At 47.2% G+C, this 25716-nt stretch overlaps 1 protein-coding gene across 5 annotated transcripts in view; it reads left to right on the top strand.

Moving 5' to 3' along the window:
• The window catches only part of PSD2 (pleckstrin and Sec7 domain containing 2), a 55770-nt gene that overhangs the window by 20352 nt on the left and 9702 nt on the right, over window positions 1-25716 (top strand). For 4 of the 5 annotated variants that reach the window (XM_045445982.1, XM_045445993.1, XM_045445966.1 and 1 more), the window contains 7 exons: window positions 501-925; window positions 4026-4487; window positions 4905-5099; window positions 8545-8625; window positions 13414-13526; window positions 14252-14312; window positions 24492-24582. In XM_045445982.1, coding sequence (XP_045301938.1) covers window positions 552-925; window positions 4026-4487; window positions 4905-5099; window positions 8545-8625; window positions 13414-13526; window positions 14252-14312; window positions 24492-24582 — 1377 coding nt within the window. In that variant the 5' untranslated portion in view covers window positions 501-551. The remainder of the gene's footprint in view (window positions 1-500; window positions 926-4025; window positions 4488-4904; window positions 5100-8544; window positions 8626-13413; window positions 13527-14251; window positions 14313-24491; window positions 24583-25716) is intronic. The other variant, XM_045446001.1, reaches the window with a different exon arrangement.

A 25716-nucleotide genomic window follows, 5' to 3' on the forward strand; every position in this document is an offset into this window, starting at 1 on the left:
CTGTCCCTCTTAAGGCAGCTCCATCTCAGTTCCCTCCATTCACCACAAATTTGCTTTTATCTGGCTCCTGGAGTCGGGGTGAGAACATGGAAAGAGGCAAGGGGGCTGACTGGTGTCAGCCTGGAGTTTTCGTCGACATCACACACCAGCTGGAAAGGAAGAGGGTTTCCAGGGATCTTGGACCCTTCCCTCATTCCTCCCAACCTGGATCTTTCTCAGAGAGCTTTGGTGGGTTCTTGTGGGCACAACAGAGACATCAAAGAAGTAACAGGGAAGGCAGGACTGTGGCACACAAGATGGCCGGGGGTCAGGGGAGAGGTGAGCGGGGCTGGCCCGAGGAGGCTACAGTCTGAACCCATACTCCAGCCAGGAGGTCCTGAGATCTTCTCAGCCATCCTCTTGTCCCCGGGCAGGCTACTTGGCACTGGTTTTGCTTGTCTTTAGACCCCCCAGCACCTGTCCTGTCTGACTTACCTTTTCATTTCTCCATCTGCCTCCAGGTCTAGTGGAGTCCCAGGAGCAGTCAGCACAGGGTGGAAGTAGCGGCTGCCATGGATGAGGATAAGCTTCCATCTGTACTACCTGGGGAAGGTGGTGCTGCCTGGGACCCCAGCTTGGAGTCTGAGGAAGAACCAGGGGCCGAGAATGGAATGGCACAGAGTCAGGACCTGAACAGTAGCTACAATAGCCCAGGGCATGAGATAAGGGGCACTCTGGTGGACACCGAGGAGCCTGCACAGGGCCCGAACATGGCCCTCCGTGGCCTCAGCCTTGGCCTTTCCCTCACCAATGGCCTAGTCCTGGGGCCAGACTCAAACATTCTGGAAGATTCTACACAGTCCAGGCCCTGGAGGGCTGGTGGGCTGGCAGAGGGGGATGATGCTTCCAGGAATCTATGTCTGGACACTGAGGACCCTCAGCTGGGGTAAGTTGGTGTCTTGGGTTGGGGACTTGCTGCATTTGCCCACTCCAACACCATATGGCTTGGGCCTAGCCACTTAGCCTCTCTGGTTTTTGTTTTTCTCCTCCATAAAATGGGAATTACATCTCCCTGTTTTGCCCGGCTTCTGGGTGTTTTGGAAGGCTGGAGCCATTAGATTTCAAAGGCTAGCAGGCCTGTTGTGCTCTCTACCCACAGCCCCCCAAACCATCATGGGCTCTTTCTATGTGGGGTCGGAGGGCCACACTCCCTCCTTCCCAGGCTTTGCAGTAGAGTTCCAAAATGCTTTGATGCAGAAGGTCATCTGGTCCAGCCTTCTGCTTCCTGGAGGTGAAGATCTCCCAATTCTGCAACTGACCTCAGAGGAGTAGGCTTCATGGGTTAATCCCTGACAGCTACCCCCCCACCCCCTGCTTGAGTGCCATCCGGAGGTTCTACCAAGAATCTCACTTCAGTTCTACTAACTGGAGTTACACTCCATTTCTATTATCTTCAGCAGGAAGCAGAGAGACCTACATGTCTTGGAGGTACTAGTTGGACAAGGAGGGTGGGAAAGGGACAGGGGAATGTCCTGAGAAAAGAAAGTATATAGAAGTCTTAGTGTGCACAGCTGCAGGCCCTGGCCTGGATGAGCCAGTGTGCATGGGTGGCATGCCTCGTGGTCTGGCCTGTGCATTATTGTGTGCATAGGAATGTGTGAACATGCTGATGTGCATGGGTCTTTGTGGTCGTGTGTTTGTGTGTGGGGGTTTGAGTGTGCCTGGCCTGTGCATTTGTGGGCACTTGGGTCTGCATGTGTCAGGGCTGAGTGTGGCTAGCTCTGTGGATAGGAATGTGAGTTTATGGGGTTGGGTGCCTGTGTGTACCAAGTATGCTGTGGCTATGAGTGTTTCCATCCAGACAGGTCCTAGGGCAGCCACCTGCCTGGCCGTGGGGTGCAGGCAGGGGTCTGGGGCTTCTTGGAGCCTACGGCTTGCGTTTAGGTGGCATATTTATTTGGGATGGCTGAAATTGGGGGTAGATGGAAGTTTGGAGATTGGGCTAATAGTCTTCAGGCCTCTGTCAGAACCACCTCTCAGGTCTGCTCAGATGCATGAGAAGGTGGGAGATAGTGGGATGGGGGAGACTATTCATGGCTCTGACAATGAGATGAGAGCCCCCCACTCCCACCACCAAGGGCAAGGATCTGTATTATTCAGGTATCTCTGGGACCTAGCACAGGCCTAGCCAAAGTGTCTCTGCTGGGAAGACTTTGAGTGTCTGCTCTGGTGACCAGGGCAGTGACCCTTTTCATTTGTCTCTTCCTCCTGGAATTCAGTAGAGGCAACCACACCAGTGCACTGTCACACTTCCTGCCATATTTTAGATTTCTGCCGTCCTCCCCAGTTCCTTCTCCAGCAAGAGAAGGCTTAATGAGACTGTGGTCTCAGAGCCTGCTGGAACTGGGGCAGGAGAAAGCTGGCTGTGACTCCAGCTTTTTCTCTCAGGTTGGTATGCTTCCCCAGGGAACACACTAGGACCACATCTTAGATCTGGGGTTTAAGGAGACGTTTGAGGGGTGGGGGTATCTCCCAGTCCACCTACGGCTCGGTGTCTCCCAGGCAGCAGGTGGTGGGGGAGAAGCAGGGTGCAGCTAATCCTCAGGGGCAGTGAGGGATGCACTTTCTTGCAAATGGTGGGTTTCAATTTATCTGAAATGGGCCTCCTCAGCCTGCTTCTTTCTTTGTGTCTTTTCCTCTTCCTGTCTCTGTGCTTCTGTCTCTATTTTTGTCTCTCTTACTGTCTCTCTTACTCTGTTTGTCATGCTTTGTATCTCTTTTCTCAGACATTTGTCTCTCTTATTTCTCTGTCTCTTTTATCTTGTCTCTCTTTTGTCTCATCTGTCTTGGTCTCCCTCTTTGTCGGTCTTTCCTCTTCCTTACCTATCCTTTCTACTTACCTGTGCTTCTTCCCAGTGGATAAGAATCTTCCCAGGATACCTTGGTTTAGCTCTGTGTGATACTCTATTCTAGGTGCTGGGGATACATCAGTGAATATCAGAACCTACAAAAATTCCTGCTATCGTGGAGCGTATGATCTAGTGGGTAGATAGATAATGAATCATAAAAATAATAATTATATAGTATGTAGGAAGGGGGTAAGTGTTTTGGAAAACCATGAAGTAGGAAAAAGGGGTAAGGTGTTTGGGGGCAGGTCTCAGTTATAAATGGGGTGCTCAGGGCGTATCTCATTGAGAAGGGGACAAGGAAGGAGGGCTTCAGCTTGAGGGAAGAGCACTGTGGGCAGAGAAACAGCCAGTGCAAAGACCTCTTCCAGGGATGGGACAGGGCCCTGCAATGGCTTAGGCAGCGTCTTAAGCCACAGGGCTGACTAACATTTGTTTGTTCACCCAGTGCACCATTCAGTAGGGTTAATAAGCACATACTATGTGCTGGGTGTTCCTTGGCCTTGTGGGGGGTGGGACTGGGGAACAGATGGTAAACAGGGGAACAAACAATACGACAGACATGCTGATGGGGGCTGGGAGGAAGTGAGGAGATAACCTGAGGATTGAGAATTAAGAGAGGGGCCAGAGTGGTGGGTGGTGTGGACCTGCCTTCCTCAGTCTCCCTGAGGAGGTGACATTAAGGCAAGGCCTGAGAGCTATAATGTGGTTGGCCAAGCTGAGAACTTTCAAGCAAAATTTTGACCCAGAGTTACTCTAGTTTGGTAGGGGGATGCCCATGCGTTCTGGAAAGCCTGGAGGCAGCAGGCCCTGTGCCACCGTAGAGGAAGAGGCCTCCCATTCATTCATTCATTCATTCATTCATTCATTCATTCATTCATTCAGACAAGTGATGTCTACTCTAAGCCAGGTCCAGGCAGGCACTGGGTGGGACCACGCCTGTCCTTTTCACTGCCAAACCCTCGTACCCAGTCCAGGACATGACACCTAGTGCTCAGTAAGTATCGGCTGAAAGAATAAACAGGAAACAATCCATGCTTGCTCCTGTCCCCGGGGAGTTCCCAGACAGATTGGTGCAGTCCTAGCGCCTGTAACGGGGGACTCCACAGGAGGATGGTGACTGGTCATTGCATCCCACAGGTCGGGTGGCCCTGGAGAGCCAGATGTGCGGGATGGCTTCAGTGCCACATTCGAGAAGATTGTGGAGTCTGAGCTGCTGCGGGGCACTCAGTACAGCAGCCTCGACTCCCTGGACGTGCTGAGCCTCACGGATGAGAGTGACAGCTGTGTCAGCTTCGAGGCCCCCCTGACACCCCTCATCCAGCAGCGGGCCCGTGATAGCCCTGAGCCAGGGGCTGGCTTAGGCAATGGGGACATGGGGCCTGAGGGAGACATGGGAGCAGCTGGTGGTGATGGGGATCTGGGCAGCCCCCTGCGGCGCTCCATCTCCTGCAGCCGATCAGAGAACGTCCTGAGCCGCCTGTCTCTAACCGCTGTGCCCAATGGCTTCCATGAAGATGGACCCCCGGGTCCAGGTGGGGAGGAGGAGGAGGAGGAGGAGGAAGAGGAAGAGGACACAGACAAGTTGCTGAACTCAGCCAGGTGAGGCAGGACCTAGGCTGGGAACTGGGAGAACCATTGAGCAGATGGGGAAACCGAGACCCAGAGCAGGCAAAGCAAGTTAGGGCAACCCAGTGCACCCAGAGAGAACAAGGTCTCTCTGAGGTCATCGTGTCCTTCTTCTGCACCCAGACTTCCCATCCTGGTCCTGAGGTTCCATGCTGCTCTTCTAGGCCTCTCTGGCCTTGGTGGGGCCAGGGAAGTATGCTGTGGGTCGTGTAGCTTCTATGAGGGGCTCTTCTAAATGACTTGATTCTTCCTGATGCACTGGAGCTTCTTTCCCTGCTCTGGCTCCTGCGTGGGTTTTCCAAGGCCTGGGGAGACCTTCTAGCCTCCACCTGGGGCTTCTGACCCTGGGCCTCTGACCCCTTTTCTCCTGTCCTCACCTTCCCTGTGCAGTGACCCCAGCTTAAAGGATGGCTTTTCAGACTCGGACTCAGAGCTGAGCAGCTCGGAGGGGCTGGAGCCTGGCAGCACAGACCCACTGGCCAATGGGTGCCAGGGGGTCAGTGAAGCTGCTCGCCGGCTGGCCCGCCGCCTCTACCACCTTGAGGGCTTCCAGCGCTGTGACGTCGCCCGGCAGCTAGGCAAGAAGTGAGTCTGTCTCCTGTACCCCGCCTCCCCAGGCAAATCCAGTGTCCTCTCAGCCTGAAAGGGGTGTGGGTGACTTCAGTGAGGGGTGCCTGGTGTTGGGGGGCTCCCAGTAGTCCCCAGGAGCTCCTCCTCCTGCCACTGTCCTCATTCCTGGCCTTGCCCTAAATCTGTTTCCTTTCTGGGCTGCCTGGGTGAAGGCCCATGCTCTGGGGGGCGGGGGAATATAGTGGCAGGGCGGTCCCTCGGGGCTGGGGAGTGTGATGTGGCATGTGGTTTTGGGACCATGATGATGGTAGTGAGGACACAGCAGTGGAGCAGGGCAAGGGAGAGGAGAACCTGCATCTGCCTGGGACCCACGAGCTGGGAAGGGGTTCTTGGCCCTCATTAAACCCTACTCTCAGTCTTTTGGGACTGGCTAAGGGGGCTGAAGCTACCAAAGCACAAACCCTGGCCTTAAGACTGTGGAAAGGGGACTAGCCAGATGAGAGTCCTGAGGTGCGCAGTGCAGAGGGTGGGAGTGAGTAGGCGGGGACTGTGAGGGTGAGGGAATCACGTGGGGCATCCTGAGCATGTCTGACCATCAGCATGGCCACCTGCCTTTGCCCTTTCTCCAGAAGGCCTCCCACAACCACATTAAGGCACTGAGATGAGCGGAGGCAGTCATAGCCCCCAAGGCAGAGGGGACAGTCCAGACCCTAGACCCCAAGTCAGAGCTTAGGTCACAGGGGGGTGTTGAGGACAGCTCCACTTGGGATCCTTCCCTTGCTTCTCTCCCCCTCCTTCCTCCTCTACCCTTCTCAGCCTCCACGTTACTGGGCTTGCCTCCTAGCTCTGGCCCAGACATCACAGCAGGACTTCGAAGCCCTGCCTGTCCCCCTGGGCTGTAGTCCCCACCCCCAACCTAATAGCCTTCAGGAGGCTCCTCCAGGAGCCTTGGTTGTGGTTGATCTGCATCCTCCTGTCCTTCTGACCACTCTGCTCCAAGAATTTCCTTCAGCATTTAACTGCTTAACTACGCTTGTCTCTCCCATCTGTAAAACAGAAATTCTTCCTCAGTTACACTTCTTCTCCCAGCCTCTTTGCAGCCATAATTCTGGGGTTTACTGCCCTGCGTGGCCTCAGCCCCCTCTTCCTCTCCATATTCAGCTCCTGGGGCAGGCTTCTTCCCCACCCAATGCCTGCAGCAGCCCATCTAGGCCAAGGCCATTAGTGGCCTTTGTCTTTGAATCTAGTGGCTGCTACCAGGCCTCAACTTACCTGGCTCAACATCACAGACACACACCCCACTCCTTTTTCCTTAAATTTTTTATTATGCGAACTTCAACCATATACAAAACCAGAGAAAATAATATATTAAACCTCCTTTTAGGGGCACGTGGGTGGCTAAGTTGGTTAAGCTTTCAACTCTTGATTTTGGCTCAGGTCATGATCCAGCCCCACAATGGGTTCCGTATTGGCCTCTGGGCTCTGTGCTGACAGTGCAGAGCCTGCTTGGGATTCTCTTTCTCCCTCTCTCTCTCTGCCCCTCTCATGCTCTCTCTCTCAAAACAAACAAACAAACAAACAAACAAGCAAAGAAACAAACATTAACCTTCCCTCCAATCTTCCACATACCCATTACACAGCTTCAAAGTTAATAATACCCACCTACCACCCCCACCCCCACCACCCCCCTTCCTTGCCATTTGTTAGACTATTTTAAGGCATATTTTAGGCACTCTGTCATTTGATCCATAAAAACTTTAGTATATGTCTGTAAATGATAAGGATTTTTATTTTATTTATTTTTAAAAATATTTATTTATTTTGAGAGAAAGTACAAGTGTGGGAGGGGCAGAGATCCCATGATCCCATCCTCATGATTCCATGAGATCATGACCAGAGCCGAAATCAAGAATCAGACAGGGGCGCCTGGGTGGCTCACTTGGTTAAGTGTCTGACTTTGGCTCAGGTCATGATCTCACGGTTTGTGAGTTTGAGCCCTGCATTGGGTTCTGTGCTGACAGCTCAGAGCCTGGAGTCTGTTTCAGATACTGTGTCTTCCTCTCTCTCTCTCTGTCTCTGTCTCTCTCAAAAATAAATAAATATGAAAAAAAAAAAAAAAAAGGATCAGACAGTTAACTGACTGAGCCACCCATGCAACCCTAACTGATAAGGATTTTTAAGTATAATCCTAATTCCATTATAATTTTTAACAAAACTTACCCAAAATTCCATAGAATCTCTAACATTTAGTGTCAGTTTAATTTTCTGTCTCAGAAATGCTTCTCTGGATGCAAACAAGGTCCACACAACATTACAATTGGCCAATATGTCTCTTGAGTCTCCCTCTCTCTCTTTTTTTTCCTTCTCTTAAGTCTCTTAAACAATAGTTTGCCAGGCTGCCTCCTTTTTCTTAAGGCTGTGTATCTGTTGAAGAAACAATCATTTGTCCAGAAGAATTTTCCACGATTTGGATTTGGTGTCCCCGTGGAGTTACCTCACGCTTTCCCTATTGCCTCAGTCCCTAGTCTCCTGTAAATGGGAGGGAGAGCTTGGGGCTTGAGTAGGTTCAGGTGGAAATTCGTTCTCTTTCCTGTCAAGAGTTCATGACTTCGGTCTCCTTGAAACACTCGTGGCCTCCAGGATACTGTATCCCTTCTTCTCTGGCTGCTGTTTTCTCAGTCTCCTTTACTGGCTCCCTCTCTCTTCTCAGTCGGCCTGCATCCTTAAGAGGGACTTCCTCTGATCTCCGTCCTGAGTCTGCACCTTCCTCTTGCATGGGCTCATCCTTTCTTCCAAGTCATTAACCAGCTCACAGCTCTCACAGGGGCACATCCAGCTCCACCTGTTGGACAGCTGTGGACACCTCCCCCCCAGGGCCACCTCCAGTGTCATGCCCCACACAATTCCATCTCCCGTGGATTCTTCCTCTGAAATCTCCTTCCCAACCCCTCTGGGAGAGCCACTGCAGCCCCCGGGGGGGGGGGGGGGGTCTCCACTCAGCAGGTGGTGTTCCACATTCAGATCTGACCACTCACGCATCTCCTCCCTGCTTTATACCCTTCCAGATCACTAACCCATCCTTCCCTTGCCCCTCAGGCCCTGCTCCCTCCCTCATCTTTTGCTGCTACGTTCCTGCTGTCTGGCTCCAGCCACATGGCCCTGCTGAGAGCTTCTTAGACATGTTGTGCAGTTTCCTCTACCGGGGACACTTTGTATCATCCCTCTCCCTACTCCCTTCCCCTGACTGGCTTACTTTCTGAGACAGCACCTCCTTTCTAAAACCTTCCTAATGCCCCTCCCAAGGATAATCTGTCAGAGTCCAACTTGCCAGCAGCGGGCGGCAACCTAGGGAAGGGCAGGTCAGGTGGGTGGGTCACGGTACCCCAGGGCCCACTCCCCATGTACCTCCTATTGTTTGCTATGCCCTATTTCTAATGGATACCTCATGCTCTCCTGACAGTAACGAGTTCAGCAGGCTGGTGGCTGGGGAGTATCTCAGTTTCTTCGACTTCTCAGGCCTGACTCTGGACCGAGCGCTCAGGTCAGTGGGGTTGGGATGGGGCGGTGTCCACAGGTGGTACAGGCCACTGTGTGGATTCTCATGCCAGCTGTATCCTAAACTTGCTGTGCATCCTTGGGCAAGTCTCTTGACCCCTCTGGGAAGGCTGTGGAGAAGGGGCCATGAGCACATCAGCAGTCCAACAACTCAGTGAGTGCCTGCTATGTGGTGGGCTGAGGATATGAAGATATGAAGGTGGGAATGTGGTCTGGACTTTTAAGAGAGGCAAGGGCTTGCCTGTATTGAGTACTTCCTGTTTGCCAGAGGCAGTAGACCTTTATACTCCCTGCTGACTTCATTCATCCTCACCACACCCCTGGAGGGTAGGGTTATCTTTGCCATTTACAAATGAAGAACCAGCTGATAGGTAAAGTGATTCCCTTCAGTCACTGAGGGGGGAGATGACAAAAATGGGAGTTGATCTCAGGTCCTATTGGTGTTTGGACAGAGTATCTTTCAGGAGGGTCAGGTACAGGCCTCTGTGTGGGGAGGAGTGGATGGAGTTCCGCCCAGGGTCTAGCAGTCCTTGGTGGCAGGGCCCGCGAGGAGTCACCAGGCCACAGCCCTAGGGGTGGGGGACAACAGTCTCTGAGCTAAGTCGGGGGTGGTCCCAAATGTTAGATCTCACCATGTCCCACATGTCTCTTACACTTAAAAAAATGTATTTTCCATTCTTTTTTCTCTACTTGGCTTGGGATATTTTCTGTTGACCTGCTTTTAGTTCACTTACCTTTTTTTCTGTGTCTAATATTCTGTTAAATCCATTTACTGAGTTTTTACTTTTAACTATTATATTTTTCAGTTCTGGATTTTCATTTTGTTATTTTTTAATTTTTTAATTTTTAAAAAATATTTTTACTTAATCTCATACCCAACATGGGGCTCAAACTCACAATGCCGAGATCAGGAGTTGCATGTATATCTGACTGAGCCAGCCAGGTGCCCCCCAATTTTTAAAAAATAGATTCTAATTCTCTGGGGGAATTTATTCTCATCTTTTCACTCATTTTCTCCACCGTTCCCTCTCTTTTTGAACATAAATATATATATTATGTATAATAAATATATTTTTTATATATAAAATATATGTTATATATATACAAAATATTTTTAAAATGTTTGTTTTTGAGAGAGAAAGAGAGCATGCAAGCAGGGGGAGGGGCAGAGAGAGGGACAGAGGATGCAAAGTGGGCTCTATGCTGACAGCAGAAAGCCCAGTGCTGGGCTCAAACTCACGACTGCTAGATCATGACCTGAGCAGAAATCAAGAGTCGGATGCTTCACCAACTGAGCCACTCAGGTGCCCCTGAACATATATGTATATATGCATATGTATATGTGTATGTGTATACACATGTGTATATACACATACACATATATATTTATTTATTTAAAATATTTTTTAAACTTATGTTTATTTTTGAGAGAGAGAGAGAGAGAGACAGAGTGTGAGCAGGGGAGGGGCAAAGAGAGAGGGAGACACAGAATCTGAAGCCGGTTCCAGCTTCTGAGCTGTCAGCACAGAGTTCAACATGGGGCTTGAACTCATAGACCACAAGATCATGACCTGAGCTGAAGTTGGACTCTAAACTGACTGAGCCACCCAGGACCCCTATATATCATATATATATATATATATATATAAGATATATATATCTTAATGTTTATTATTTTGAGAGAGAGAGAGAAGAATGCTCACACGGTGGGGGAAGGGCACAGAGAGAGGGAAAGAGAATCCCAAGCAGGCCTTGCACTGCCAGTGCAGAGCCTAATGTGGGGCTTGATCCCGCAAAATGTGAGATCATGACTTGAGTGGAAATCAAGAGTTGGACACTTAACCAACTGAGCCACCTAGGCACCCCTCTTTTTGAACGTATTAATCATAGTTATTTCGAAGTCCTTGTCTGCTCATCACAATATCTGTACTGTTGGAATCAGCTGTATCTGTTTCTATTGTCTCTTTTTCTTCTCTTGGTTTTCCATCCATATATCCTGTTTCTCTGCATGTTCAGTGATTTTTTTTATTAGATGCTGTGCATTTTGTATGGAATTATAGTGGCTCTAGGTTATTATATACTCCTCCCACAAAGGTTTACCTTTTCCTTTCCTGGGCAATTAGAGGGGGTCAGGGGGTGCAGTCTTAATCCAACCAGGGATGAGCTGAAGAGAGGCTGCACAAAAGTTTGGTAAACTCAGCGTTCCCCCTTTTCCACTGGAAGCCTAATGTGTTCACTGGGGTCTCTTCCTTTGGTGGGTCCTGAATCCTAATTGCATTTCCTCAGTGTGGCAAGAGTGTCATAAAAACCCCAATCCCTCTACTTCTCAGAGGCTTTCTGCTTAGCTTCTTAGCATCTTGCCCCTCACATCTTCAGAATTTGGCCAATGTCTCTAAGGGAACACTGGCCATGTGTTCACAGCCCCTCAGGTCTCCAGGTTTGTGTCTTAAGCTCCCTGAAGCCACCAAGTGTTCTGCGTCTTGCCTTTGCCAATAATCAACAATGCCCCCAAGGAAAAAGCAGCTGTAGACCAGCCCCTCACCTCAGCCCTTCTGGCCTTCTGGATTTTGTGGCATCAGTGGCTTCCTGATAGCTTTAGAGAGATTCATTCTGTCTTGCTTATCTCAGGTTCTCAGTGGAAGTGACAGTCTGCTGCAGGGCGCTGTATCCTGAGCTGAGTGTGAAGTATGCATTGGGATGAGGAAGGTTGGTTGGAGAAGATGTTCACTAGGGTCAGCTCATGATCAGAGGCGTGGGTGCTTGGCTGGAGAACCTTGTATACCAGCCCAGTAGATTTAGGCTCGACTGCACAGGCACTGGGGAGCCACAGAACTTGCTGGGTATAAAACATTGTTTTGGGAGGTAGTGCTGGTGGCCTTTGATCTGGAGGCGTGCAGGTTTCTGAAGAGGGTCTGGTGGGAAAGGACAGGCGTGAGATGGGCAGTGGGACTAGAGGAAAGGTTGGTGTGAGGGGTCATCCGGAGGATTGACTAGAGGGATTTGTGTTGCCAGGCTTCAGCGGGGGAGGTTGGGCAGTGGTAAGGCTGACCCTGGGGGCCTCCTGAGGGTTTGGTGGTGGCCATGTTGGGTTGTGGCTTGGTGAGGACCCCTGGGGAAGGGGTATTTGGACTGATGAGTAGGAGCTGGATAGATGGCTTGTAGGTAGGACAAATCCAATGGGAGATGGATTCTAAAAAGTCCTAGTGGAGTGTAGTTAGAGGGGGCGGGCAGAGCTGGGTGCCGGGTGGGGAAAGAGAACAGGGAATAGGAGAGACCAGAGCAGGGAAGGAGAGTACTAGAGGGCAGACAGAGTGGGTTGGTTTTTTTTTTTTTAATGTTTATTTATTTAATTTGGGGGGGGAGGGGCAGAGAGAGAGGAAAGATAGAGAATCCCAAGCAGACTCCACACTGTTAGCACAGAGCCTGATGCTGGGGCTCGATCTTACAAACCTTGAAGTCATAACCTGAGTCAAAATCTAGAATCAGCCTCTCAACTGACTGAGCCACTCAGGCGTCCCCAGAATGTTTTTGTCTGACAGTTGTTGACTGATTGGGATTGAAGTAGACTGTGGTCTGCAGTTTGAGATGCCTTGGGAGGCTTAGAGGCTAAGGGCTGGCCAAGATGGACTCACGGGTCTCAGGGTGCCTTAGGAGCAGCATGAGAGAGCATAAAGCAAAATAGGCTTTCAAGGAACCAAAAGAACCATGGCAAAGTTAGGAACGAACTAGTCTCGTGAACCCTGGACAGATAGAGGCTCAAGTTTGCTCAGCTTGCAGTTTTCCTTCCCAAGAAGAGTTGTGCCTCAGCCCCATCTCCCAGCCCCTCTGGTTTTGCTATCAACTCTCATGGGCCCCTGAGAGCCAGTGACTTTTGAAGTAGGCAAGGAGAGGGGTTCAGAGCTGCCCAGTAGAGGAGCAAAAGTCCTTCCAGATAACTTCAGCCCGCTCAGAGGCATGGGGCAGTGAACGTGTCTGTGCTGTCTAGGGTGTGAATATGGTGTGGGAGGTTGGGGGGAGGGGACCTTGGAGGGATAGGAGAGACAGGTGGCATGATCATGAAGGCCAGAACATGAGAAGTTTGGCCGTTATCCTGACTGCTTTGGGGAGCCAATGACAGGTTTTAAGCAGGGACGAGTCTCGACTACATGTTTGTTTAGAAAGGCCATTCGGTATCTGCAGGGAAGATGTATCAAGGAGGTGCAGGGGTGTACCTGTCTGGAGGCTGCTGCAGGTGTCCTGGGCATATGATGAGGGCAGAGGAGGAGGAGGATTTGAGATCAGGGGTGAAGAACAAGCTGTTGGGACTTGGCGACAGCTCAGATTAGGGGTGGGGGAAGAGTGAGGGAGGCCAGGGTGGGGCCTGGGGCTCAGCTGGTGGCACATCCCGTGAGGAGCAGGAATGACTGAGGAGGAACAGTCTGAGGGGCAGCTGTGCCCAATCCAGGCCCCGCCAGAGAGGATGGAGAGAGGGGTGGGTATTTATCCTGAAGCAGAGCTGATGGTAGCCCTGAGGTGCTCATCTGCCTTTGTTCTTCATAATCTGTCCCCTGCTTCCTTCCTGGAGGACACTGAGGACTGAAATTCTGAATGCCCTTAGCCTCCACACTCCAGAGGCTGTCCTGCGGGCCAAGATGTCCCCCTTGGCCCAGATGCTGGGGCCCTAGAGCCCTGGCCCACTCTGGCAGGTTTATGTGGTATGTGTGTGGGGGGATTCCTACCCTAGACTGGTTCAGGGACTCTAGGAGGCCTTCAGCATCCTTGAATTGCCTTCCAGAACCTTCCTGAAGGCTTTCCCACTGATGGGGGAGACGCAGGAGCGTGAGCGGGTCCTTACACACTTCTCCCGCCGGTACTGCCAGTGCAACCCGGATGACAGCACCTCGGAAGGTACGGCCATCTGTCCCACCTGCCGCCCCTGCTGGGCCCTGGCTTCCTCCTACCCTTGGTCCATGTGCCACCTCTGTCCTGTTCAGTGAACATTGAATGATGGCACATAGATTGGGGTCTGCTTGCTGGACGAGAGACCTTCCAAATGTCTTGCCCATTGTCATTCTCTGTGCCTGGAAGTCCTCGATCCTAGATTCAGTCTTTTGGTTTTTCATTCTCCCTGCTCCCCCTGGCAGTGCTGATTCTTGGTGTGGTAGGAGTCCTGGTGTGGAGGTCTGGGTTGGGGCCCTCTTCTCCCTCTTAGCAGCAGCACTTTCCTGTGGATGGACTCGAGTCCCAGGAACTGGGGGACTAGGCCAGTTATTGGAGGAGACACAGGCCAAGGCAGGGACATAGTCCACGACCCATAGCCACTCCTGGGTCTGAGTGTCAGGATAAGTTTGGTCACAGGAGGCAGGAGTCTGGCCTATAGCAGGCCCAGGGAGCTCAGGTCCCTTGTGAGGGAGGGGTTGGCCCTGACCTGGGGCAGGCAAGTGACTCTGGTGTTGCAGTGGGGGGTAGAGCAGGAAGCGTCACATAGCTTCTGGGCCCTGAGGTGCATTTGGCTGGTGGCTGGCCTCTTCCTTTCTCCAAGGTCTTCAGGTTGGCTCTGTCAGGAGACAGGTGGGTGGCTGGGTTTGAAGAAATGGGTCCTCACACTGAGGGTGCCACCATCTCTGATTTAGATGGGATCCACACGCTCACCTGTGCTCTGATGCTGCTCAACACGGACCTGCACGGACATGTGAGTTGCGGAGGCAGGAAAGGGGCATGTGCTCGCACTGACCCACCCCTGCGCTGTCCTGGGGCTCCCTCTTTCTCCCATCCCCCTTCCTGATCCCTGCTTGCTGGCCATGGTTCTTTAAGCAGACCTGGGAGTTGGACAACTTGGCTTCTAGGCTTGGCTCTACCTTAGTTTATTCACCTGAGATCTGCCAGGATGCCTTGCCCCCAAGCAGAGAGTACAGCTGAGGCACAGGGAAATTGGGGTTTGCTAAATAAGACATGCCACCCCCAGCTGTGTCGACTCCAGGCATTGCTAAAGAGCTAGTGCTCTTCCTGCCCCTGTCTGGCAAGTCCGGATGTGGCCCTGTTGAAGTGCCTCGCCCCAGGCAGCCCCCACCTGTCAAATGGTAGGTTGCCCTCAGGAGGCGGTCTCATCACCCCGACCCACCCCCAGGCAATTAGTGAAGTAAAAGCTGGGTGTCCCAGGCTGTGAGGCTGTGCCTTCACAGGCCTGGGCTCTCTGTGTTGCTTGTGGCTCAATAACTCCTTCTTCTCTCCTTCCTCTGCTCCGGGGACCCCCCCTCTTTGGTCTCTCTTGCCCTCCTTCAGGTGGTAAGTGTAGCCGGTGGTGTGCATGCCCTGTGAGCCTAGACCTCGCATCTCCATGTTCCCCCTTCTGTGTCCCTCATCACCTCATCTGCCCCGTCATTGCTCATCCAGGGGTGGTCACAGCCCCTGTGTTGGGTTGGGGATATTTCGTTGACACATGGGGACCACAGGTCAAGTCTGGTTCTGGAGTTAACCGGGAAAGTTCAGGGCACATAGAGTGGAAGAAAGAGCTAGGACAGACCCAGCTTCAGATCCTACTCTTGCCTCCAAGTGGAGGCTCTGTGACGCTGGACAAGACATTGAGCGTCAGATTCTGCATCTGTGAGGTGGGAATAATGATTTCCTGACAAGTGGCCTGGGGAGGATGGAGAGAATTAATATGCACAACACCAAGCATCAGGGTTGGGTACCTAGTAAGGATTTAATTATGAATAACATCATTATGTAAGAATAACAATAGGACTCATTATTGATATTAAGATTTAAATGAGGGAGAGCCCCAAGGCCTATCCTGTAGATCCCTGGAGAGTTAAGAATGTGAAGACCATAGCCTAATGGCAACCTGAGAGGGCATGGGTACACTGGGGCACCTGACTAGGAAGGGTGCCGACCTTGGTGACCTCGGCTTAAGGAGTAGTCATGTGATAATTTCCTTTATGTCTGCCTGGGCTGGCAGCCTGCTTGTGGAACAGGAGAGTAGATGTGTGCCTTCCCTGGGAATGTCTCCAGAACTAATACCCATTAACCGGCTAATGTTCCCCCAAGACTGCTTGCTCTGTATGGAGAGCAGGTATTGCTACTGTACCTTAAAAGGAGCATTAAACACACCCCTCCTCTCCCGATTCCCACCCTTGGTTGGGCCTGAGGGCAATCTTAGGACCCACTTACTGCTTTGCCAAGTCACGGATGCTCCGTGGTTAAGAACTGCAACAGCCACTTAGGTCAAGGGTACCCCTGAGCTTGGTGGGCTGTAGCTGCCCACCCCCCACATCAATGCTGGCAGCTGAGGAGGAACATCAGCACCTTCCCAGAGCACAAGGGGGTGGGGCAGGATTGCGGTTTCTGGAGCCAACAGACATTGAGGATCCCGTCTTTCTCTCTTGAGGCAGTATTGCAAAAGGATCAGGAGAAAGCGTTCTGGGTCAGAGTCCCCAGTATTTCCCCACAGGACAGCTGTGTGGCCTGGGGCAAGTTACCTCGCTAAACCTCCCATTCACCTTCATAAAGTTCCTGTGAGGCTTAAGGAGACAGAACTTGTGAAGTACTCAGCTCCCCCTCCGGTTGCAGTTAGTGTGAGCTCTCTCCAAAGGCTCCCAATTGAAGCAGCTCCCCCTGCTTTGTGCTCCACCCCCCCATCCCCCACTCCTCTGCTCTCTGGAGACTGAGTGCTGGAGACTGAGTGCCGGCTGGATGTGGGGATCTCAGGAACGTGGGGTCTGCTAGAGTCCCAGACAACTTCTCTGGTCAGAGAAAGAGGCAGTAAAGGAGCTGGCAGAGGGGTAGGTGCACGTTCTTCAGATGGACAGTTTTAGTAGCTATTTCATGTAGGCTTGAAGAGGAAGTTCATTCTGCAGTTGTTGGTTGAAACGTTGTGTATGTAGATAAGGTCAAGTCTTTTCACTGTGTTGTACAAATCTTACATATCCTTACTGATTTTTTTTTTTTTATCGTGGTCAAATACACATAACATACCATCTTAATCATTTTAAAGTGCACAATTCAGTGGAATTAAGTATACTCATATGGTGTGCTATCATCACCACTCTGTACTTCCAGAACTTTCTTGTCACCCCGAACTGGGGTTGTAATGTTGCAGGGTTTCCTGTACCCATTAGCAGCCACTCTCCATTCTCTCCTCCCCCCAGCCCCTGGCAACCACTAATTTGCTTTCTGCATCTATGGATTTGCTTATTCTGTATATTTAATGTGAATTCAATCATAAAATATATGGCCTTTGTGTTTGGCTTCTTTCACTTAGCATATGTCTTCAAGGTTTGTCCATGTTACAGCATGTGTCAATATTTCATTCTTTTTTATGACCAGATAATATTCCATTTCACGGATGTCCCATGTTTTATGTATCCATTTATCTGTTGATGTATATTTGGGTCATTTCCTCCTTCTGGGTAGTGATTATGATTTATGCTGCTGTGAACATTTGCGCCCAGTCTTTTTTTTGTTTGAACACCTGTTTTCAATTCCTAAGAGTAGACTAGGTATATCATATGCTAATTTGGTGCCTAACTTTTTGAGGAACTGTGAAAATGTTTTCCATAGTGGCTGAACTGTTTTAAATTCCCACTGCCAGTACATGAGGGTTTTAGTTTTTCCACATCCTCTTTAATGCTTCTTTCTTTTTTGATAGCCATTCTGGGGGATATGAAGTGCTGTCTGATTGTGGTTTTGATCTACATTTTCCTGATGACTAATGATGTTGAGCATCTTTTCATGTTGTTTTGACCATTTGTATATCTTCTTTGGAGAAATGCCTATTTGAGTACTTTGCCCATATTTTGGATTAAAAAAATTTAACAATTGTAGTAAAAAAAATTTTTTTTAATTGGGGTAAAAGATGTATAACACTAAAGTTACCATCTTGTATAATGTAGGTCAGTAGTGTTAAGTCTATTCACATTGTTGTGCAAGTAATCTCTGGAACTTTTTCATCTTCCCAAACTGAAATTCTACACATATTAAACAACTACTCCTCAACATCTCTCTCCACCTTGCCACTAACAACTACCTTTCTCCTTTATGTTTCTGCGAATTTGACTATTCCAGATTCCTCATACAAGTGGAATCATACAGAATTTATATTTTTGTGACTCATTTATGCCATGTAGTATAATGTCCTAATGGTTCATCCATGTTATAGCATGTGACAGAATTTTTAAGGCTAAGTAATATTCCATTGTATGTATGTATTCCATTTTGTTTATCCTTTCATCTGCTGATGGACACTTGGATTGCTTTCACCTTTTGGTTTTTGTGAATAATACTGCTATGGATATATGGATGTGCAAATATTTCTTTGAGACCCTGCTTTAAATTCTGTTGGGTATATGTTCACTTTCTGAACAGCCATACTGTTTTCCATAGTGACTGAACCATTTTACATTCCCACCAGCAGGGCACAAATTTTCTAATTTTACTACATCCTTGCTGACACTTATTTTCTGTGTTTTGATAGTAGCCATCCTTTTTTTAAAATGTTTATTTATTTCTGAGAGAGAGAGAGAGAGTGAGAGAGAGCGAGCGAGCACGAGCAGAGAAGGGGCAGAGAGAGAGACACCCACACACAGAATCCAAAGCAGGTTCCAGGCTCTGAGCTGTCAGCACAGAGCCCGACACAGGGCTCGAACCCATGAAGTGTGAGATCATGACCTGAGCTGAAGTCGGATGCTTAACCGACTGAGCCATCCAGGCGCTCCAATAATAGCCATCCTAATGACTGTGGAGTTATATCATCTCATTGTGGTTTTGGTTTGCATTTCCCTAATGATTTGTGATGTTGAACGTCTTTTCATATGCTCATTGATCATTTATACATTTTCTTAGGAGAATCGTCCCTTAAAACCCTTTGCTCATTTTTATTTATTTATTTATTAAAAAAAAATTTTAATGTTTATTTTTGAGATAGAGAGAGACAGAGCATGAATGGGAGAGGGTCAGAGAGAGAGAGGGAGACACAGAATCTGAAACAGGCTCCAGGCTGAGTGGTCAGCACAGAGCCTGACGCGGGGCTCGAACTCACGGACCGCGAGATCATGACCTGAGCCGAAGTCTGCTGCTTAACCAACTGAGCCACCCAGGCGCCCCCCTTTGCTCATTTTTAATTGCATAGTGTGCGCTTTTGTTGTTGAGTTTATATATTTTGGATACTGTACCCTTATCATATATATGGTTAGCAAAAATTTTTCCCATTCTGTAGGTTGTCTTTTCACTCTCTTGATATATCTTTTGGTGCACAAAAGTTTTTAAGTTTGAAGAAGTCTTGTTTGTTTGTTTGTTTGTTTATTTATTTATTTATTTATTTATTTATTTATTTTTGCTTGCTTGTGTTTTGGTGTCATCTAAGAAACCATTACCAAATCCAAGATTACAAAGATTTATCTCTATGTTTTCTTTTGAGAGTTTTATGGTGTTGGGTCTTATGTTTAGATCTTTGATCCATTCTGAGTTAATTTTTATATATGGAGTGAAGTAAGGGTTCAGTTTCATTCTTTTGCTGTGGGTATCCAGTTGTCCCAGCACCGTTTGTTAAAGAGACTATTCTTTCCTCATTAGATGGTCTTGGCCATATTAATTGACCATAATATTACAATATGCAAGTGTATCAAAGTAACACACTGTATACCATAAATGGATGCAATGTTATATGTCAGATTTACTCAATAAAAAACATTCAGGTGTCCACAGGGGTATGGGTGTGTTTATGGGCTCTTAATTTAGTGCCATTGATCTATATGTCTATTCTTAGGTCACTGCTCCACTATCTTGATTACCTTTGTCTGTAGTAAAAGTTTTCTTTTTTGACTTTTTTTATTTTGAGAGAGAGCGAGCTAGAGAGAGGGAGTGAGCACAAGTGAGGGAGGGGCAGAGAGGGAGAGAGACAGGGAATCCCAATCCCAATCTGTGCTGACAGTGTGAAGTTTGAACCCAAGAACCATGAGATCATGACCTGAGCTGAAATCAAGAGTCAGATGCTTAATGGATTGAGTCAGCCTGTAGTAAGTTTTGATATCAGGAAGTGTGAGTCTTCCAACTTTGTTCTTTTCCAAGTTTTGGCTATTGGGAGCCCTTACAGTTCCATATGAATTTGAATAAAAAGTTTTACATTTCTGCAAAAAAGGCCATTGGGATTTTGGTAGGGGTTGAATTGAATCTATAGATCAATTTGGGAGTATTACCACTGTAGCTATATTAAGTCTTCCAATCCCTGAACACTAGATGTCATTCTATTTATTTAGGTCTTTAATTTCTTTTGTCAATCTTTTGTAGTTTTCAGTATACAGATCTTTTACCTCCTTGGTTACATTTATTTCTAAGTATTCTTTTTATTTTTTTTTAATTTTTTTTTTTTAATTTTTTTTTTTAATTTTTTTCAACATTTATTTATTTTTGGGACAGAGAGAGACAGAGCATGAACGGGGGAGGGGCAGAGAGAGAGGGAGACACAGAATCGGAAACAGGCTCCAGGCTCTGAGCCATCAGCCCAGAGCCTGACGCGGGGCTCGAACCCACGGACCGCGAGATCGTGACCTGGCTGAAGTCGGACGCTTAACCGACTGCGCCACCCAGGCGCCCCACTAAGTATTCTTTTTAATATTATTGTAAATGAAATTGTTTTCTTAATTTCATTTTATGATCATTCTTTACTAACATAGAAATATGATTGATTTTTGTGTGCTCTTATGTTCTGCAACTTTCCAGAATGTGTTTATTTTTTGGTATATTCTTTAGGATTTTCTGTATACAAGATCATGTCATTTGTGAATAGATAGAGTTTTCCTTCTTCCTTTCTAATTTGGATGCCTTTTACTTCTTTTGCTTGCCTAATTGCTCTGGCTGGAACTTCCAGGACAATGTTGAATAGAAATGGGGAAAGTGGGCATTCTTGCCTTTTCTTGATCTTAGGGGAAAAGCTTTCAGTCTTGTACCATTGAGTATGATGTTAGCTGTGAGTTTTTCATAAATGCTTTTTAGTATTCTGAGGAAGTTCTGTTCCTAGTTTGTTGGGTGTTGTTTTTTTTTTTTTTAAGTGAAAGAAGGGTTGAATTTTGTGAAATGCTTTTTCTGCATCAGTTGAGAGGATCATGTGGTTCCCCCCTGCTTTCATTCTATTAATGTGGTGTATTACATTGCTAGATTTCTGTGTGTTGAACCACCTTGCATTACTGGGATACATTCCATTTGGTCATGCTATATAATCCTTTCAAAATGCTGCTGGATTCTGTTTGCTAGTATTTTGTTGAGGGTTTTGCATTTATATTCCTAAGGGATATTGTTATGTAGTTTTCTTGTGATGTCTTTTTCTGGTTTTGGTACAAGGTAGTGTTGGCCTTATAGAATGAGTTAGGGAGTTTTCCCACTTCAATTTTTTGAAAGAGTTTGAGAAGTATTGGTGTTAATTTTTCTCTAATGTTTGGTAAAGTTTACTGAAGCCATCTAGTTCTGGACTTTTCTTTTGTGAGGTTTTTAATCATTGATTCAATCTTTTTATTTCTTATAGATCTATTCAAATTTCCTATTTCTGCTTGAGCATTTTTGATAGTTTGTGTGTTTCTAGGAGTTTGTCCATTTTATCTCATTGTTGTTAATGAATTGTTTAGTATTCTTGTTCTTCCTGTTACTGAGAGAACAGTGTTAAAATTCCCAACCAAGATTGTGAATGTGTCATTCTCTTTTTTTGGTTCTCTAAATTTTTGTATTTTATTTTTTGAGACTATATTATTAGGTCCATACACATTTAGAATGCTTATATCGTCTGACAGATTGGCCCCTTTATCACTATGAAAATGTCTCTTTTTATCTCTAGTAAGTTTTCTTGTCTTCAAGTCTATTTTGTCAGGTATTAGTGTGGTTATACTGGAGTTCTTTTGTTAGTGTTTGCATGTACAGTATATGTTTTTCCATCCTTTGTTTCTAAGATTTCTGTCCCCTTTATTTAAGAGGTCTTCTTGTATGATATACTTAAAAACAAGTCTGATAGTCTTTGCCTCTTAATTTGACCATTTAATGAATTACTAATATAATTAAATTTAAACATACCAGGATATGATTTGTTTTCTCTGACTTACCTTTTCTATGTTCCTTTCCACTCCTTTTTTTTTTTTTTTTTTTTTTTTTTTTGCCTACTTTTGGATTATTAAAGTATTTTTTAGAATTTCCTTTTATCCCAGGGGCACTTGGGTGGCTCAGTCAGTTAAGCGTCTGACTCTTGATTTCGGCTCAGGTCATGATCTCACAGTTCATGAGATCTAGCCCCGGGTCAGGCTCTGCACTGACTGTGAGGAACCTACTTGGGATTATTTCTCTCCCTTTCTTTCTGTCCTTCCCCTGCTCACACTCATGCTCTCTCTCTTTCTCAAATATTAAACTTAAAAAAAAAAAAAGAATTCCCTTTTATCCCATTAACCTGTTAAGTTGTTCATTCTTCCAGAATTCTTTTGTTGGTTTGCAATGTGCATCCTAACTTATTAATGTACTTTTGCCACTTCCTGAGGGATGAAATAACCTTAAAACACTTTAACTTCATTTCTCCCTTTATTGCCTTCTCAACTTATGTATCACCATTATCATCTTTTAAACTATTATATTTCTCTCTATACTTTGTTCCCCAGAAAACTTTCTTATTGTTGTTTTATACAATCAGTATTCATTTAGATGTAGCCACCTTTTTGCTGCTCTTCATTCCTTTCTACTTTTTCATGCTTCCATCTGGGATAATTTTCCTCTTGTCAGAAGAAGTCCCTTTAGTGTTTCCTTTCTTTTTTTTTTAATGTTTATTTATTTTTGAGGCAGAGAGAGACAGAGTATGAGCAGAGGAGGGGCAGAGAGAGAGGGAGACACAGAATCTGAAGCAGGCTCCAGGCTCTGAGCTGTCAGCACAGAGCCCGATGCGGGGCTTGAACTCACGAGCTGTGAGATCATGACCTGAGCTGAAGTCGGCTGCTCAACCGACTGAGCCACCCAGGCGCTCCTAGTGTTTCCTTTCTCAATTTCATCTTTTTTTGTTGTTGAAATATGACTGGGGTGTTGCCCAGGGCCCCTTGTCCTTCCTGGGCCCTGCACTCCAGTTTTTGTTCTCCACTCCTCCTGACCTCTCAGTTGTTCAGCCTTTTGGCCAATGCTTGTGAGTTGGCAAATGCTTCAAGGAGGAAACCTTCTCCTTATTGGGCTCACGTCTCCATGCTTCCTTTCTTTGTAGGATCTTTACCCTTGAAGTCCTCACTGCTCTGTATTTCTCCATTGCCTTCCCGCAGATGTTTTATTAATATCTTGACCAGCAATTGTTTCTGTTAGGAAGGTTCATTTGCAACAAGATAGCCTGTCATTTCTAGGATTAAAAATCTTGCCTGGTTATTTGTTGATTTTGAACTCCTGACTGGTGGCTGGGGGATGTTCAATGTGTGGAACTCAGACATTATTGCATCATATTCCTGTTATGAATGCGGACATAAATGGCTATTATGCAGGTACATATATGTCCATGTAAAATGTACACATAAACATAAGAAACATACCCTATTGAGGCACATACAAGATCTTGTCTCCTTAACCCTTTGGAAAGGTATAGAAAATTCTTGCTTGTCAGCTACTTACAAAGCCTTATGTTCCCTTATATTCTTGTTTTCCGAATTATTTTCTGTGGTATGTGAACGTCCCACATGATATTAATAGATTCTCTTTGTTAAGATGGGGCTAAGGTCAATGAATACGGGAAGCTGTACATGGAATCCTCTCTTTGGAGACTCCCAACACACAAAAGCACATTAAGCACTCTGAATCATGCACATAAACTTATTTGATTATGAAGTCTTTTTTGGGGGAATCCCTATTCCCATCTGTAGGTAAGTCTTGGGAAATATTGTCTTAAAGCAAACCTAAATCCGCAAAATCCTACACCAATAGTATCTGGTGTTCAAGGGTCTTCGTCTTTACAAAGATGAAGTGCCACCCAGTGTGTCCTCAAACATGGATATTGCAAGAAGAGTCTGAAAGTATGTACATCAGGTGTTGGGTTTGGAGGACTGGAGCCCCTCTGCTATTCAGTGGTTTAAAAAAGGCAGAACTTGGGGGTACAGTCATTCTCAGCTCTTTGTCTGTTTGTGCCTCCTGGAGTGAGACCATCTGCTTGGGTTCCCTTGGCCCCAGCCCAGCCCAGCTCAGCATGGGGTACCCATGTGTGTTGATGGAAATTGACTTTTGATTCTCTTAAGACCAACCTCTCCCTCACTTCACCTACCTCTTGGAGGTCTTGCCGCCCCTCTGTACAGGTGAGAGGGTGAGACAGTTGTGACGGAATACACAGAGCTTCTGCTCAGCAGCCAAGAGGCCTGGGTTCAAGTCCTGGTGCTGTGTGACCTTGGGAGAGTTAACCATGGAGTAGCGGGTGAGAGCATGGGCTTTGGTGTCAGACACACTCAGCCCTTCCACTTCCTTGCTGTGTGATCATGGGCACGTCACTTCACCTTCCTGTACCTCAGTTTCCTTAACTGTCAAATGGGGATGATGATAATACTCATCTCACCTTCTCCTTGTTGTGAGAATGAAATAAAATAATGCATGTCAAGTACAATCCCTAGAACACACTAGGCACCTGGCAGATATCAACTATTATATAATTGAGTCCAACCTGACTCCATCTGGGCGAGAGGAGAACTCCAACTTTTCATGATGCTTGAGGGTGAGATAGAATCTTGAAAGTGAAAAAGAGTTTTGTAAACCCTTGGAGACAAAGGGAAATCGAGGCAGTATTTTTCATTACTGCCCTTGATGCTGCCTCCACCCTTCTGGCTGGGCAGGGCAGGATGTGGGGATCGCACGAGCCTCATCCCTACTCTCAGCTAGAACCATTTCTCCATTACAGAACATTGGCAAGAAGATGTCCTGTCAGCAATTCATTGCCAACTTGGACCAGCTGAATGATGGCCAAGACTTTGCCAAAGACCTGCTCAAGGTAAAATCTGTTAAGGGTTCCCATGCTCACACGTGGGTGGGGAATAGGTGAGGAGGAGAGAGATCTCTGCTCCACTAAATCTTGGCAGTCTAGAATTTTTCTTTTTTTTTTTTTTTTAAGTTTATTTATTTATTTATTTTGGGAGAGAGATTGTGCATGCTGGTGCATGAACAGGGGAAGGGCAGAGAGAGAGAGGGAGAGAGAGTCCCAAGCAGGCTGTGTCATTAGTGCAGAGCCTGACCTGGGGCTTGATCTCACAAACGGTGAGATTATGACCTGAGCCAAAATCAAGAATTGGATGTTTAACTGACTGAGCCACCTAGATGCCCCTAGATTTTTCAAAAATGTTTATTTATTTATTTTGTGTTTGAGAAAGAGATAGAGAGCAGGGGAGGGGCAAAGAGAGGGAAACAGAGAATCCCAAGCAGGCCCTACACTCTGAGTGCAGAGTTGGATGGAAGGCTTGAACTCATGAACTACGAGATGATGACCTGAGCTAACATCACAAGTTGGACACTTCACCAACTGTGCCACCCAGGAGCTCCTAGATTTTTTTAAAGTAATCTTTACACCCAACATGGGGCTCGAACTCATGACCCAGAGATCAGGAGTTACATGCTCTACTGACTGAGCCATCCAGGTACCCACCTGACAGTCTAGATTTTTAATACTGGGGTCAGGGCCACCATGACTTTGGGACAGAGTTAGTGAACATCCAGTTCAACATTTGACTGTTACGTGTTCCCTGAGTTAGGCAGAGGGATAGGCTTTATGAGACTTGTTTTTGGCACTCCATTATCATTATTGCTGTTAGGACAATCCTCAAACCTTCCACCAGTTGTTACAGCTGCCATGGCCACCACCACCACCTTGATCACCGCTGCCACCTTCACCACAACTATTATTGTCATCACCACAGTGAACCCCCCCCCCCCCCCCAGTTTTTCAATATCACCAGGAATTAAGGGATTCTAGTTTTCTTCTGAGGTTAGAGCCCAGGGCAGAACTCAACAAGCCTTTCAAGCCTGGTCAGTTCTCTGCCTTGGGGGAAAGAGGAGCAGGTTTATGGGGGTGGGGTAAGTGATGAGTTCAGTTTTAGACAGTGGGTTTGAAGGATATGGTGATGCCAGGTAG

This window comes from Leopardus geoffroyi, chromosome A1 (genome assembly GCF_018350155.1).
Source record: "Leopardus geoffroyi isolate Oge1 chromosome A1, O.geoffroyi_Oge1_pat1.0, whole genome shotgun sequence".
NCBI classification, from domain to species: domain Eukaryota; kingdom Metazoa; phylum Chordata; class Mammalia; order Carnivora; family Felidae; genus Leopardus; species Leopardus geoffroyi.